The sequence below is a fragment of the Pristiophorus japonicus genome, chromosome 10 (genome assembly GCF_044704955.1).
Source record: "Pristiophorus japonicus isolate sPriJap1 chromosome 10, sPriJap1.hap1, whole genome shotgun sequence".
Lineage (NCBI taxonomy): Eukaryota > Metazoa > Chordata > Chondrichthyes > Pristiophoridae > Pristiophorus > Pristiophorus japonicus.
Window position 1 is genome coordinate 216,144,093 of NC_091986.1, and position 12,463 is coordinate 216,156,555.

Here is a 12,463-nt window from a genome sequence, read left to right on the forward strand (position 1 = left end):
CTTTGGTTCGAGTTAAGAAATGGGCAGCCAAGTTTTGGATAACTTGTAGTTTACGTCGGGTAGAATGCAGGTGGTCAGCCAGGAGTGCATTGGAATAGTCAAGTCTAGACATAGATGAGGGCTTCAGCAGCGGATGAGCTGAGGCAAGGGCAGAGACGAGCGAGGTTATGGAGGTGAAAATAGGCGGCCTTAGTTATGCTGTGGATATGTGGCCAAAAGCTCATTTCAGGATAAAATATGACACCAAGGTTGCGAACAGTCTGGTTTAGCCTCAAACAGAAGTTGGCAGAGGGCTAGAGTCAGTGGCGAGGGAACGCAGTTTGTGGCGGTGACCGAAAACAAAATTTCTGCTCATCCAGAACTGGATGTTGGACAAGCAGCCTGACAATTTAGAAACTTTTGAGGAGTCGAGAGAAGTGATGGTGAGGTAGAGCTGGGAGTTGTCGGTGTACATGTGGAAACTGACGCTGTGTTTCTGGATGATCGCCAAGGGGCAACATGGAGATGAGAAAGAGGAGGGGGCCAAGGATAGATCCTTGCGAGGACACCAGATGTAATGATGCGGGGACGGGAAAAGAAGCCGTTGCAGGTGATTCTCCGGCAACGATTAGATAGAGAAGAATGGAACCAGGCGAGTGCAGTCCCACCCAGCTGGACGACAGTGGAGAGGCGTTGGAGAAGGATGGAGTCGTCAAGAAGGACGAGGAGGGATAGTTTGCCTTTGTCACAGTCACAAAGGATGTTATTTGTGACTTTGATGAGAGCAGTTTCTGTACTGTGGCACGTGCGGAAACCGGATTGGAGGGATTCAAACCGAGTTCTGGGAAAGATCAGCATGGATTTGGGAGGCGACCATACATTCAATAACTTTGAAAATGAAAGGCAGGATGGAGAGGGGGCGGTAGTTTGTAAGGACAGAGGGATTGAGGGTTGTTTTTTTTGAGGAGAGTGGTGATGACGGCAGGTTTGAGGGAGAGGGGAACAGTACCTGAGGAGAGAGAACCATTAACAATGTCAGCTAACATGGGAGCCAGAAAAGGAAGTTGGGTGGTCAGCAGTTTGATGGAAATAGGGTCCAGGGAGCAGGAAGTGAGTCTCATGGACAGGATGAGCTCGAGGAGGTCATGAGGGGAGATCGGAGAGAAACTGGAGAAAGATGTGAGGTCAGGGCGAGGGAAGGGAGCTACCTTAGGGAAAGTTTGGCCCTGTGGGCTCGGGGAAGGAAGGGAAGAGGCACAGGCGGCTGAACGGATGGTCTCAATCTTAGAGATAAAGAGGTCCATGAGCTCCTCACACTTATTGTCGGAGGTGAGGGTGAAGACTGGGGAGAGGGGTATAAAAATATGGTTAGCAGTGGAGAATAGAAGCTGGAGTTTATCTTTACATTCCAGAAAGCTGCTGGAATAGTGAGTGATTTTGGCAGACGAGAGCAGGACCCGATAGTGCTTTATGTGGTCCAGCCAGATCTAACGGTGAATGGCTAAACCAGTTGTCCGCCACATTAGTTCAAGTCTACCTCCCTTGGACTTATGGGAGTGAAGATCAGGGTTATACCAGGGGGAAAGGCCAACGTGAGAGAGGAGTAATTGTTTTAACAGGGACTGGGGCATCAAAATGGGTGGTGAGGATGTGTTGAGCAGATCGATAGCTGCAGAGATGTCACGATGAACAAAGAGCCAAAGGCTGGGCAGTTGGGAGTTCGTAAGTGCAGTTGTAAGAGACTCGGGAGAGAGTTTTATTCCAGGGACGGACACATAAGAACATAAGAATTAGGAACAAGAGTAGGCCATCTAGACCCTCGAGTCTGTTCCGTCATTAAAAAAGATCATGGCTGATCTGGCAGTGGACTCAGCTCCACTTCCCCGCCCGTTCCCCGTAACCCTTAATTCCCTTATTGGTTAAAAATCTATCTGTGATTTGAATACATTCAATGAGCTAGCCTCAACTGCTTCCTTGGGCAGAGAATTCCACAGATTCACAACCCTCTGGGAGAAGAAATTCCTTCTCAACTCGGTTTTAAATTGGCTCCCCTGTATTTTGAGGCTGTGCGCCCTAGTTCTAGTCTCCCCTACCAGTGGAAACAACCTCTCTGCCTCTATCTTGTCTATCCCTTTCATTATTTTAAATGTTTCTATAAGATCACCCCTCATCCTTCTGAACTCCAACGAGTAAAGTCCCAGTCTACTCAATCTATCATCATAAGGTAACCCCCTCATCTCTGGAATCAGCCTAGTGAATCGTCTCTGTACCCTCTCCAAGGCTAGTATATCCTTCCTTAAGTAAAGTGACCAAAATTGCACGCAGTACTCCAGGTGCGGCCTCACCAATACCCGATACAGTTGCAGCAGGACCTCCCTGCTTTTGTACTCCATCCCTCTCGCAATGAAGGCCAACATTCCATTCGCCTTCCTGATTACCTGCTGCACCTGCAAACTAACTTTTTGAGATTCATGCACAAGGACCCCCAGGTCCCTCTGCACCGCAGCATGTTGTAATTTCTCCCCATTCAAATCATATTCCCTTTTAATGTTTCCCCCCCCCCCCCCCCCAAGGTGGATGACCTCACATTTTCCGACATTGTATTCCATCCGCCAAACCTTAGCCTATTCGCTTAACCTATCTAAAAGGAGGTAGGGTTGGGGGGATGTAAGGGGGATGTGAGTGGAGTGCGATACGAGGAAGTGATCAGAGATGGCCTTGGAGATGGTGCAACGAAGGTTCAATAGATTGTTAACTGGGATGAGAAGGCAGTCTTATGATGAGAGACTATGTAGAATGGGCCTATACTCTCTGGAGTTGACAAGGAGGAGAGCTGACCTCATTGAAAAATACAAGATTCTGAGGGGGATTGACAGATTAGATGCTGGGAGGCTGTTCCCCCTTGCTAGAGAGTCTAGAACTAGGGGGCACAGTCTCAGGATAAGGAGTCGGCCATTTAAGACTGAGATGAGGAGGAATTTCTTCAGTCAGAGGGTTGTCAATCTTTGGAATTCTCTGCCCCAGAGGGCTGTGGATGCTGAGTCTCTGAATATATATACAAAGCTGAGTTCGATAGATTTTTGGAGTCGAGGGGAATCAAGGGATATGGGGATCGGGCGAGAAAGTGGAGTTGAGGTCAATGATCAGCCATGATCTTATTGAATGGCGGAGCAGGCTGGAGGGGCTGTATGGCCTGCTCCGCTCCTATATCTTATGTTCTTAATGGCAACACAGCTTAAAAGGCGCTGCTCAGTACTGAGCACAGCCATTCATAACAATAAGGTCCTGAGTTTGCCCCTATTCTACTGCAATTTACCACAAAATCCGAGCTAGGAAGGAATTTGCAAGAAAGGACCTCGTCCCTATTGTACTGCTATCTTGCAGTTCACTAACAAGCTGTGCACCAGTTAGTAACCAATGCTTCAACGTGAGCGAGCACTGGTTTCACTTGCTAAGATCCAAGGGCTACATTATAAAGATGGCAGCTGGCAGAGGACGCACTCAACTCCATTTTAATGCTCCACGACCATGGTTTCCCTGGCTCTTTTTTGTCCTTATTCCCTCTTCAGATTGCTCCATTCCATAAATACCTCAACTGAAAACGGGGCACACTGTACGCTTCTAGCTTTCACCAATGCCACAATATTTCTGGCTACTCAGAAATAGGCATGGGCCTCTCCTCGAGGGGAAAGGATTTGACCTCCATTTGACGTCTCCCAGTCTGGTTTTTGCCTCTTCCAAGCTCAGGGACAAAGGGTCCGCAGCACAACCACTGCTAATTCAGCACAGACAAGGGATGGTCCTGGCTCAGTACTGCACCACATGGTGTGTCAACTAAGCCATCAGGAGACCATACAATATCTGCATGGGTTTTATGCTCACATACTGCTCTTAAAAGTGTTCACAATACTTCTCAAATTCAAAATGAATACTTAAGACACACACATAATACTGGTTCTTACCAATTTTGTAGTTGATGCAGTTAGTCTCAATTTCTCCTCAATTTCTTTGCCTACTTTCTGCACGGTTACCTGAGTCTGCTTTATTGCACGTTGAGCAGTATGAAGCCTGTAAAATGAGAATTTAAACAAAAATCAGAAATCTAATCCATTTGTGTATCAGAACAATGGAAGTCCTGCCCTGGGGTATCCAGAGCCTCTAGAAAGGGTATAAAGGCAGCACAAGTGAACTCTGCTGGTATTTTCAGGATAGTGTGGAAACTGCTCGGCTGATCCACAAAGCAACTGAAAAGGGAGGGGGTAAACACAATCATTCTGTAGAAGGTGAAACTATTTGGGTTGGGCGGGGAGGCAGTGGGAGGGAAGAGGAAACGAGGAGGGAAGAGAGGAAGCAAAGGTCCTACCACAATTGGCAGCCATTTTGGGAAAACCTGCCCAGCATATTATAAAAGGGAGCATAACTTGAAGGAGGAGGACAGTGGAACCATTTAAAATCAACAATTTATCCCAAGACTGATGCAGATTAAATTCTTGTCAGCATCACTGACATGGGTCATTGGGTAGCTCCATTGCATAAATCACATTAGCTGACTAAATGCAAAGATTCATTATAAAAGAATGGAGAGCTTTTTTCAGTTTGGAACACACCACTTCCAAAAATCAAAATCACATCCTGATTTTATAGTTAAACTTAAAAAAATGAATTATTTTACATTGTGGTACAAGTTGTTTTCTTGGATTCAGTTGAGTGAAGGTATAAGATACAACTTGCACTCGAGACTTCACAGCACCGACAATTCATACAAAGATCATATATTTTGGAACATTTGTCAAACTTGCCATAAAATGCTTTTCAAATGATCCGAATGAAAAGCCAAAGCCTTTATCGATCCCAACACCATGGTTGCCCGAGCTTGCAATCACTGCCCCACCACACAGACGCTGCGAATATGCAGTCTCCAGAGAATACAACCGCTACACCTCAAAGACATGCCAATCCAGGCCGACTTGAACAACCTACCACCAACCCATCAGAAATCTAGGCGGCCATTTTGGACCGTCGCCGAAACCCTTCAGCGATCTTCTATTCAGCCTCGATGACCATTAGCGAATTGCTTCGAAGAACTTTCTCCTTTGAGCATCTCACCACATTTAAAATTCCCATTGTCTACCACCCACCCAAGTACCATAAAAATGTAATGACTGCTATTTGTCAACTACTTTCCTCCCTCTGCACCGAACGACTTCTCATCCTCGGTGATTTCAACCTCCATCTCAATTCATCATGCTCTCTCTCCTGAGTTCACTCGCCACCTATCTCTCCTGAATCTCACACTCCATGTAAACTCATCAACTCATATTCATGGCCAGCCCCTCAACGTTCCCAACTCTCGTGGCCTCACTACTTCCATCGTATCAATCGCAGATATGGGCTAAGGATAAGGGGCAAGCCATTTAGGACCGAGATTAGGAGAAACTTTTTCACTGAGAATTGTGAGCATGTGGAATTCTCTACCACAGAAAGTTGTTGAGGCCAGTTCGTTAGATATATTCAAAAGAGAGTTAGATGTGGCCCTTACGGCTAAAGGGATCAAGGGGTATGGAGAGAAAGCAGGAATGGGGTACTGAAGTTGCATGATCAGCCATGATCATATATGATCATATTGGATGGTGGTGCAGGCTCGAAGGGCTGAGAGGCCTACTCCTGCACCTATTTCTATGCTCAATCACACCCTTACCACCACCTTCGATACCCTAGTCCCTGTTAAAACAATTGCTCTCTCTCATCCTGACTGTTCCCCTCTGGTGTCCTGTAAGGATCTATCCTTGGCCCCTTCCTCATCTACATGTGGCCCCTTGGCGACATCATCCGAAAACATAGCAACAGTTTTCACATGTACACTGATGACACCCAGCACTACTTCACTACCATTTCCTGCGATCCCGCCACTGTCTCTAAATTGTCAGACTGCTTGTCCGACATCCAGTTCTGGATGAGCAGAAACTTTCTCCAACTGAAGATTGGGAAGACCAAAGCCATTGTTTTCGGTCACCGCCACAAACTCCATTCCCGAGCCACTGACTCCATTCCTCTCACCAATTTCTAAGGCTGAACCATTGTTCGCAGCCTACTTGACCCTGAAATGAGCTTACGATCACAAATCCGCAGCATAACTAAGACCAGCTATTTCCACCTCCGTAACAACGCCCGTTTCTGCTCTTGCCTCAGCTCATCCGCTGCTGAAACCCTCATCCATGCCTTTGTTATCTCTAGCTTGACTATTCCAACGCACTTCTGGCTGGCCCCCCCACATTTTACCCTCCGTAAACTAGAGATAATCCAAAACTCAGCTACCCGTGTCCCAACTCGCACCAAGTCCCGCTCACCCATCACCCCTCACTCCTGTGCTCGCTGACCGACATTGATTCCCAGTTAAGCAATGCCTCGATTCCTCCAATTCTGCCCTCTTGAGCATCCCTGATTATAATCGCTCAACCATTGGTGGCCATGCCTTCTGCTGCCATGGCTCCAAGCTCTGGAACTCTCTGCCTTAACCTCTCCGCCTCTCTTTCCTCCTTCAAGACGCTCCTTAAAAGCTACCTCTTTGACCAAGCTTTTGATCACCTGCACTAATTTCTACTTCTACTCCAATTTTTAATTTCATAATACTCCTGTGAAGCACCTTGGGAAGTTTCACTCCGTTAAAGGCGCGATATAAATACAAGTTAATGTTGTTGTTAAACTACGACATACGGAATGGATTCCTTATAGAGGACTCCACTGTACAACCTGAAGGATCAAACCTTCCTCGTATACAGTGGACAACCATCAACCGCCTCAGAACTGGTCTTGGAAGATTAAAGCATCCCCATCATGTGACTGTGGAGCTCCTAATCAGACCCTGGAGCACATCATTGAGCACTGCCCTCAGAGGGAATTTGCAGGCAGTCTAGAAGATATCCACGCTGTTACACTGGAAGCTTTGGCCTGGAGATCCAACTTAGATATTGACATTTGATTTGCTCTGCTACTACCATATGAAGGAAGACGTATTGCACAGTTCCAATTTCAACATACTTGAGCTGCACTATCAGCAGCAGATTTAACTGAAGTAGATTTGGGATAAAAGTGGTTAGAAGTGGAAATCGTAATCTTACTACAATAGTCAAGGCTGTTAACTTGTTAAAACTGATAATATACTTACTAAGAATGATAGGAGAATTGGGGAGGGGAGGGGGGCGTGGGGAGGGTTGAGGTGAGGAAGAGGGATTCCCACACCTGAACACTGACAAAGCCAGTAAGTTTAGCGTTCATAATCCACAACGTAGCCAAGTTTGCTGACAATACAAAGATGGGAGGAAAAGCAATGTATGAGGAGGACACAAAAAATCTGCAAGAGGACATAGACAGGCTAAGTGAGTGGGCAAGAACTTGGCAGGTCAAGTATAATGTTGGAAAGTATGAAGTCATGCACTTTGGCAGAAAAAAAATCAAAGAGCAAGTTATTATTTAAATGGAGAAAGATTGCAAAGTGCTGCAGTACAGCAGGACCTGGGGGTACTTGTGCATGAAACGCAAAAGGATAGTATGCAGGTGCAGCAAGTGATCAGGAAGGCCAATGGTATCTTGGCCTTTATTGCAAAGGGGATGGAGTATAAAAGCAGGGAAGTCTTGCTATAGTTGTATAAGATATTGGTGAGGTCACATCTGGAATACTGCGTGCAGTTTTGGTTTCCATATTTACGAAAGGATATACTTGCTTTGGAGGCAGTTCAGAGAAGGTTCACTAGGTTGATTCCGGGGATGAGGGGGTTGACTTATGAGGAAAGGCTGAGTAGGTTGGGCTTCTACTCATTGGAACTCAGAAGAATGAGAGGTGATCTTATCGAAACGTATCAGATTATGAGGGGGCTTGACAAGGTGGATGAAGAGAGGATGTTTCCACTGATGGGAGAGACTAGAACTAGAGGGCATGATCTTAGATTAAGGGGCCACCCATTTAAAACTGAGATAAAGAGAAATTTCTTCTCGGAGGGTTGTAAATCTGTGGAATTCGCTGCCTCAGAGTGCTGTGGAAGCTGGGACATTGAATAAATTTCAGAAATAGATTGTTTCTTGAACAATAAGGGAGTAAAGGGTTATGGGGAGCGGGCGGGGAAGTGGAGCTGAGTCCATGATCAGATCAGCCATGATCTTATTGAATGGCGGAGCAGGCTCGAGGGGCCCTATGGCCTACTCCTGTCCCTATTTCTTATGTTCTTATAGGAAATAGGAGCAGGAGTCGGCCATACGGCCCCTCGAGCCTGCTCCGCTACTTAATACGATCTTGGCTGATCCGATCATGGACTCAGATCTACTTCCCTGCCCGCTCCCCATAACCCCTTATTCCCTTATCAGTTAAGAAACTGAATAAATTTAAGACAGAGATAGACAATATCCCAGCTTCCACAACTCTGAGGCAGCAAATGCCACAGATTTACAACCCTCCGAGAAGAAATTCCTCCTCATCTCAGTTTTAAATGGGCGGCCTCTTATTCTAAGATTATGCCTAGTTCTAGTCTCCCCCATCAGTGGAAACATAGTCAAGCCCCCTCATAATCTTATACATTTCTATAAGATCACCTACAAGTATTATCATACAGTACAGAAGGAAGCCATTCGGCCCATCGCGCCCGTGTCGGCTTCTTGGTTGAGCTATCCAAGTCGCGTTGGATGAGAACGCGATCGGGCTCGGCTGCCTGCTACAGTGGGGCAGCCCGCCAGCATGCATTCCCTCAGCTCACACAAGAAGAATGTTGAACATCAGAGAGCTAATAACAGTGGAACTGCACTCAATATGCATCAGCACCTTTCCAGATAGAGAAAACGCAAATAAAAAAAAGCTTCAAATGACAGGCATTTTCCGACAGGGCCCGACTCACTGGATAGACTGAGTGGTGTTTCCGAAAAAGAATTCAGAACAAAAACATAGCCCTCAAGCCACAGTAAATGTGTGGCACATTTTAGCTGGCAGTAATCTTTGGACACATTGAAGTGAAAAGCTCACTATTTATTTTGGTTCAGAAAAGCCATTCCAGTCCCCCACAGATTAATCTTTCAGAGCTCCGTTACAGCAAAAGCAATTTATGGCTGATTCTATTTGCTTAGTGCAAGCCTGTCAGAGCGGTCCTCACCCAAGCCAGATTTTATTACTTCTGGAGACCAGTACAGATACACACGTGCAGACGCTGGTGAACGCACTAGATATTACGGTCTTGAGCCATACAGATCGGGGGTCCCAGGTTGGATTTGTGGTCTGTGCCAAGTTGGATGGTCTGAGTCAGGGCTGTAGTAAAGGCCCAGAGAAGGCAATGACCAACCAGGGCTGATCTGCTTGTAATTTCTCTCTGTGATAGGGAGAGAGAAGAGAACTTAGTTGTATATCACAACATTGCACAGTTCCTTTAAAATGGTGGAAAATTATATTGAAGTGTATATATCTCGTTATGCAAATTACTAGCGAGTATAAAGATTGAATTCAAAATAACTTGTGTTTATATAGATCCTTTAATGTAGTAAAACGTCCAGAGATGCTTCACAGCTGTGTTATAAGACAAAGAAAATTGACACCGAGCCACATAAGGAGAAATTAGGGCAGATGACCAAAAGCTTGGTCAGACGTAGATTTTAAGGAGGGTCTTAAAAGGAGGAATGAGAGGCAGAAAGGTTTAGGGAGGGAATTCCAGAGCTTACGGCCTAGGCAGCTGAAGGCACGGCCGACTGAAAGAAAATATTTTCAGGGCTGCAGGAAAAGGGTGGGGGAGTGGGGCCAGGAGAAGTGCTCTTGCAGAGAGCCATCACAGGCTCAATGGCCTCCTTCTGTGTTGTAACCATTCTATGATAGAGCAATTAAAAGCACGTGAATATCAAAAACGTCCATTGGAATGTCATTTAAGTTGAAGTGATACACTTCGAGTTGCTTCCATTATTTTAAAAATTAGGTGGGAGATGGAGATTTTTGGAGACAGACTTGGAAAAGGAAAAATCTGCAGGTCTATGGGGAAAGAGCAGGGGAGTGGGATTAATTTAATCGCTCTTTCAAAGAAAACAGGCACGATGGACCGAATGGCCTCCTCCGTACTGCATGGTTCTAGGTCTTTCAGGACTATGGCAGGTTTACAGCCACGCTGCAGGAACCGGCTAACACTCCACGGATAACCCATGTAAAAACAGCGATTACTGACAAATTGTCATCTCCATTGGACAGCAACACGACAGCAGGTTTTGAAGCGTGGATAAAGTGTAAGGAAGTTGGATTACTTCAGATCTATTCCAGTGTTACAGCTGATCAAAATCAGTCAGTTCCAATTGAATAGTGAGTCAAAACATGATTTCTCTCCTCCTTCAAAAATCTTCATCCTGCATCACCACTCTTCCAACAGGATTGTGTGGGTATTCAGGATCCAAAACCCAGTTGATGTTTCCACATTACCATTCCCGAATGTCCCTCCCAGATACACCCCCTTGCTGCCTCATTAAGGAAAGCCAATTCTGTGCAGATCAGGGACCAAACTAGGTGGCATTTACACACTGGGGTGCAAACTAGAATATGCTAAGTGCAAACTAAGCCGCTGAAACAAGCCAAATGTCCGAGTTGATACCTTGGTCATCAAACCAGAATGCAAATCAAGGTGCTTTTATAGAATGGCTGAATCCTCAACACCTGATGCTCTGCTCTCCCAGTTCTGCATTTGTTGTCCGTCACCAATCCCCTGCCGGCTGAATGGATCAACAAGCATTGCGGCTATGGCCACAGACCTGACGACGGAAAAAGCGGGTGTCTCCACTACCGCCAGAATGATAAAACAGGCAATTTACACCCAGGAATTAGAGGCGAGCTTGTGACATGGATTAGAAATCGGACCCAGAGTGGGGATAAAGGATTAGTTTTCTGATTGGCGGGATGTGACACGTGGTCTTCCCCAGGGATCTGGCTGGGGCCTTCGCCCATCACCGTATATATTAATGACTTGTATCGTGGGCCACCCCGACCTGCGAGAACACCACCGCAGATCGGGGCTATAAATCAAGCTAGAGCACCGGGCCCTCGAACGCCGTGGGCGAAAGTGTGGTGCATGAGGATACAGGGCCCAGAGGCAGCACGGGCCAGCCCACACTGAGATATGTGCGCGCACTAGGTCTGTGGAGCAGAGCAGTCTCCAATCGTCCTGGTTCAACCCTGGCCACTGGATAAAGGCCACTGTTGAGCCCGTGTGGTGGCTGATGTGCAATGGTCACCTGCACAGGCATCTCCCACCCTCTCAATTGGAGTTCAGGACTGGAACATCAGGTCCTTTATTGAAACATCTGTGAAATCTTGTGGACACAAGACATCCTCGTTTGAGGGACCGCCGATGATAATGATGTATGAAAGAATAGAGTTGTATATCTAAGTTTGCAGATGACATCCAAGTTAGGATCCAAGTTGTGTGGATGGGAGCAGCACGTTACAATGGCAGAGACAGATAATTGAGTAGGCAGAACTAAGGCAGATGGAGTTCAATGTGGGGAAGTTTGAGAAGGCCAAATCAAAATATGTTCTAAATGGCAAGACCAGCAGCTGTGGAGGAGCAATGGGATTTAGAAGTCCATGTGCACAAATCACCAAAAGCTAGTACACAGGTTCAAAAAGTAATCAAAAAGATGTTCAGTTTTGGACACCGAACTTTGCGATAGATATACCGTATTGACCTTGGAAGGGGTACAGCACAGATTCACCAGAATTATACCGGGGCTTAAAGGATTGAATAACGAGGCTGCATAAACTTGGGATGTATTCCTTTGAGTTTCGAAGGTTGAGGGGTGATATAATTTAAGTACTTAAAATGATACAGGGAATCGCCCAGGTAGATACAGAGAAACCAGTTCCTCTGGTGGTGGAATCCAGCAGAAGAGGGCATCATCTTGAAATCTGGAGGCACTTTTGCCACACAAGGGTTGGGAAATCTGGAACTTGCTCCCCAAAAGGCTGGGGATGCTGGGGTTAAAGTTTTTTTTTAAATCGAGGTTGACAGTTTTTGTTGGGTAAGGTTATCGAAGGATATGGCTCAAAGGTGGGTAAGCAGAGTTGAAGTACAGATCGGCCATGATTTCTTTGAGTGGCAGAACAGACTCGAGGAGCTGAATGGCCACTGCTGCTGCCATGAATGTGTGGTCTTTAAAGTGACTTCTTTTTGCTTCAATTTTGGTGACTGTGTACTCTCTCAATTCTCCAGAAACAGCAGAGGCAATGTGCCTGTAGGCTCTCTGGCCAAAGGAAACAAGGACCAACTCCCATCTTGCGCCTCCACGGCCAATGCTTTTATAATCTGACAAGGTGGTTATCGCCTCTGATCTCATCGTTCCTTCAAACTTGTCAAGTCAAATTCATTTGGAGTGAGACTCACTCATTTTGGTTCAAAAATGTAACCTACTTGAATACATCTCACTCTAAAAAGTAAACATTCCCGATGTTTAAATGGGTTTGCAATCAATTTCATTCTTT

General features: G+C 46.0%; 1 protein-coding gene across 2 annotated transcripts in view; it reads right to left on the bottom strand.

Moving 5' to 3' along the window:
• uvrag (UV radiation resistance associated gene) overlaps nucleotides 1-12,463 on the bottom strand; it is a 405,878-nt gene that overhangs the window by 259,429 nt on the left and 133,986 nt on the right. For both annotated transcript variants that reach the window (XR_011595706.1, XM_070892559.1), the window contains exon 7: nucleotides 3,942-4,047. Coding sequence is in view for 1 of the 2 variants with exons in the window: in XM_070892559.1 (XP_070748660.1) it covers nucleotides 3,942-4,047 (106 nt within the window). In the remaining variant the exon portion in view is untranslated. The remainder of the gene's footprint in view (nucleotides 1-3,941; nucleotides 4,048-12,463) is intronic.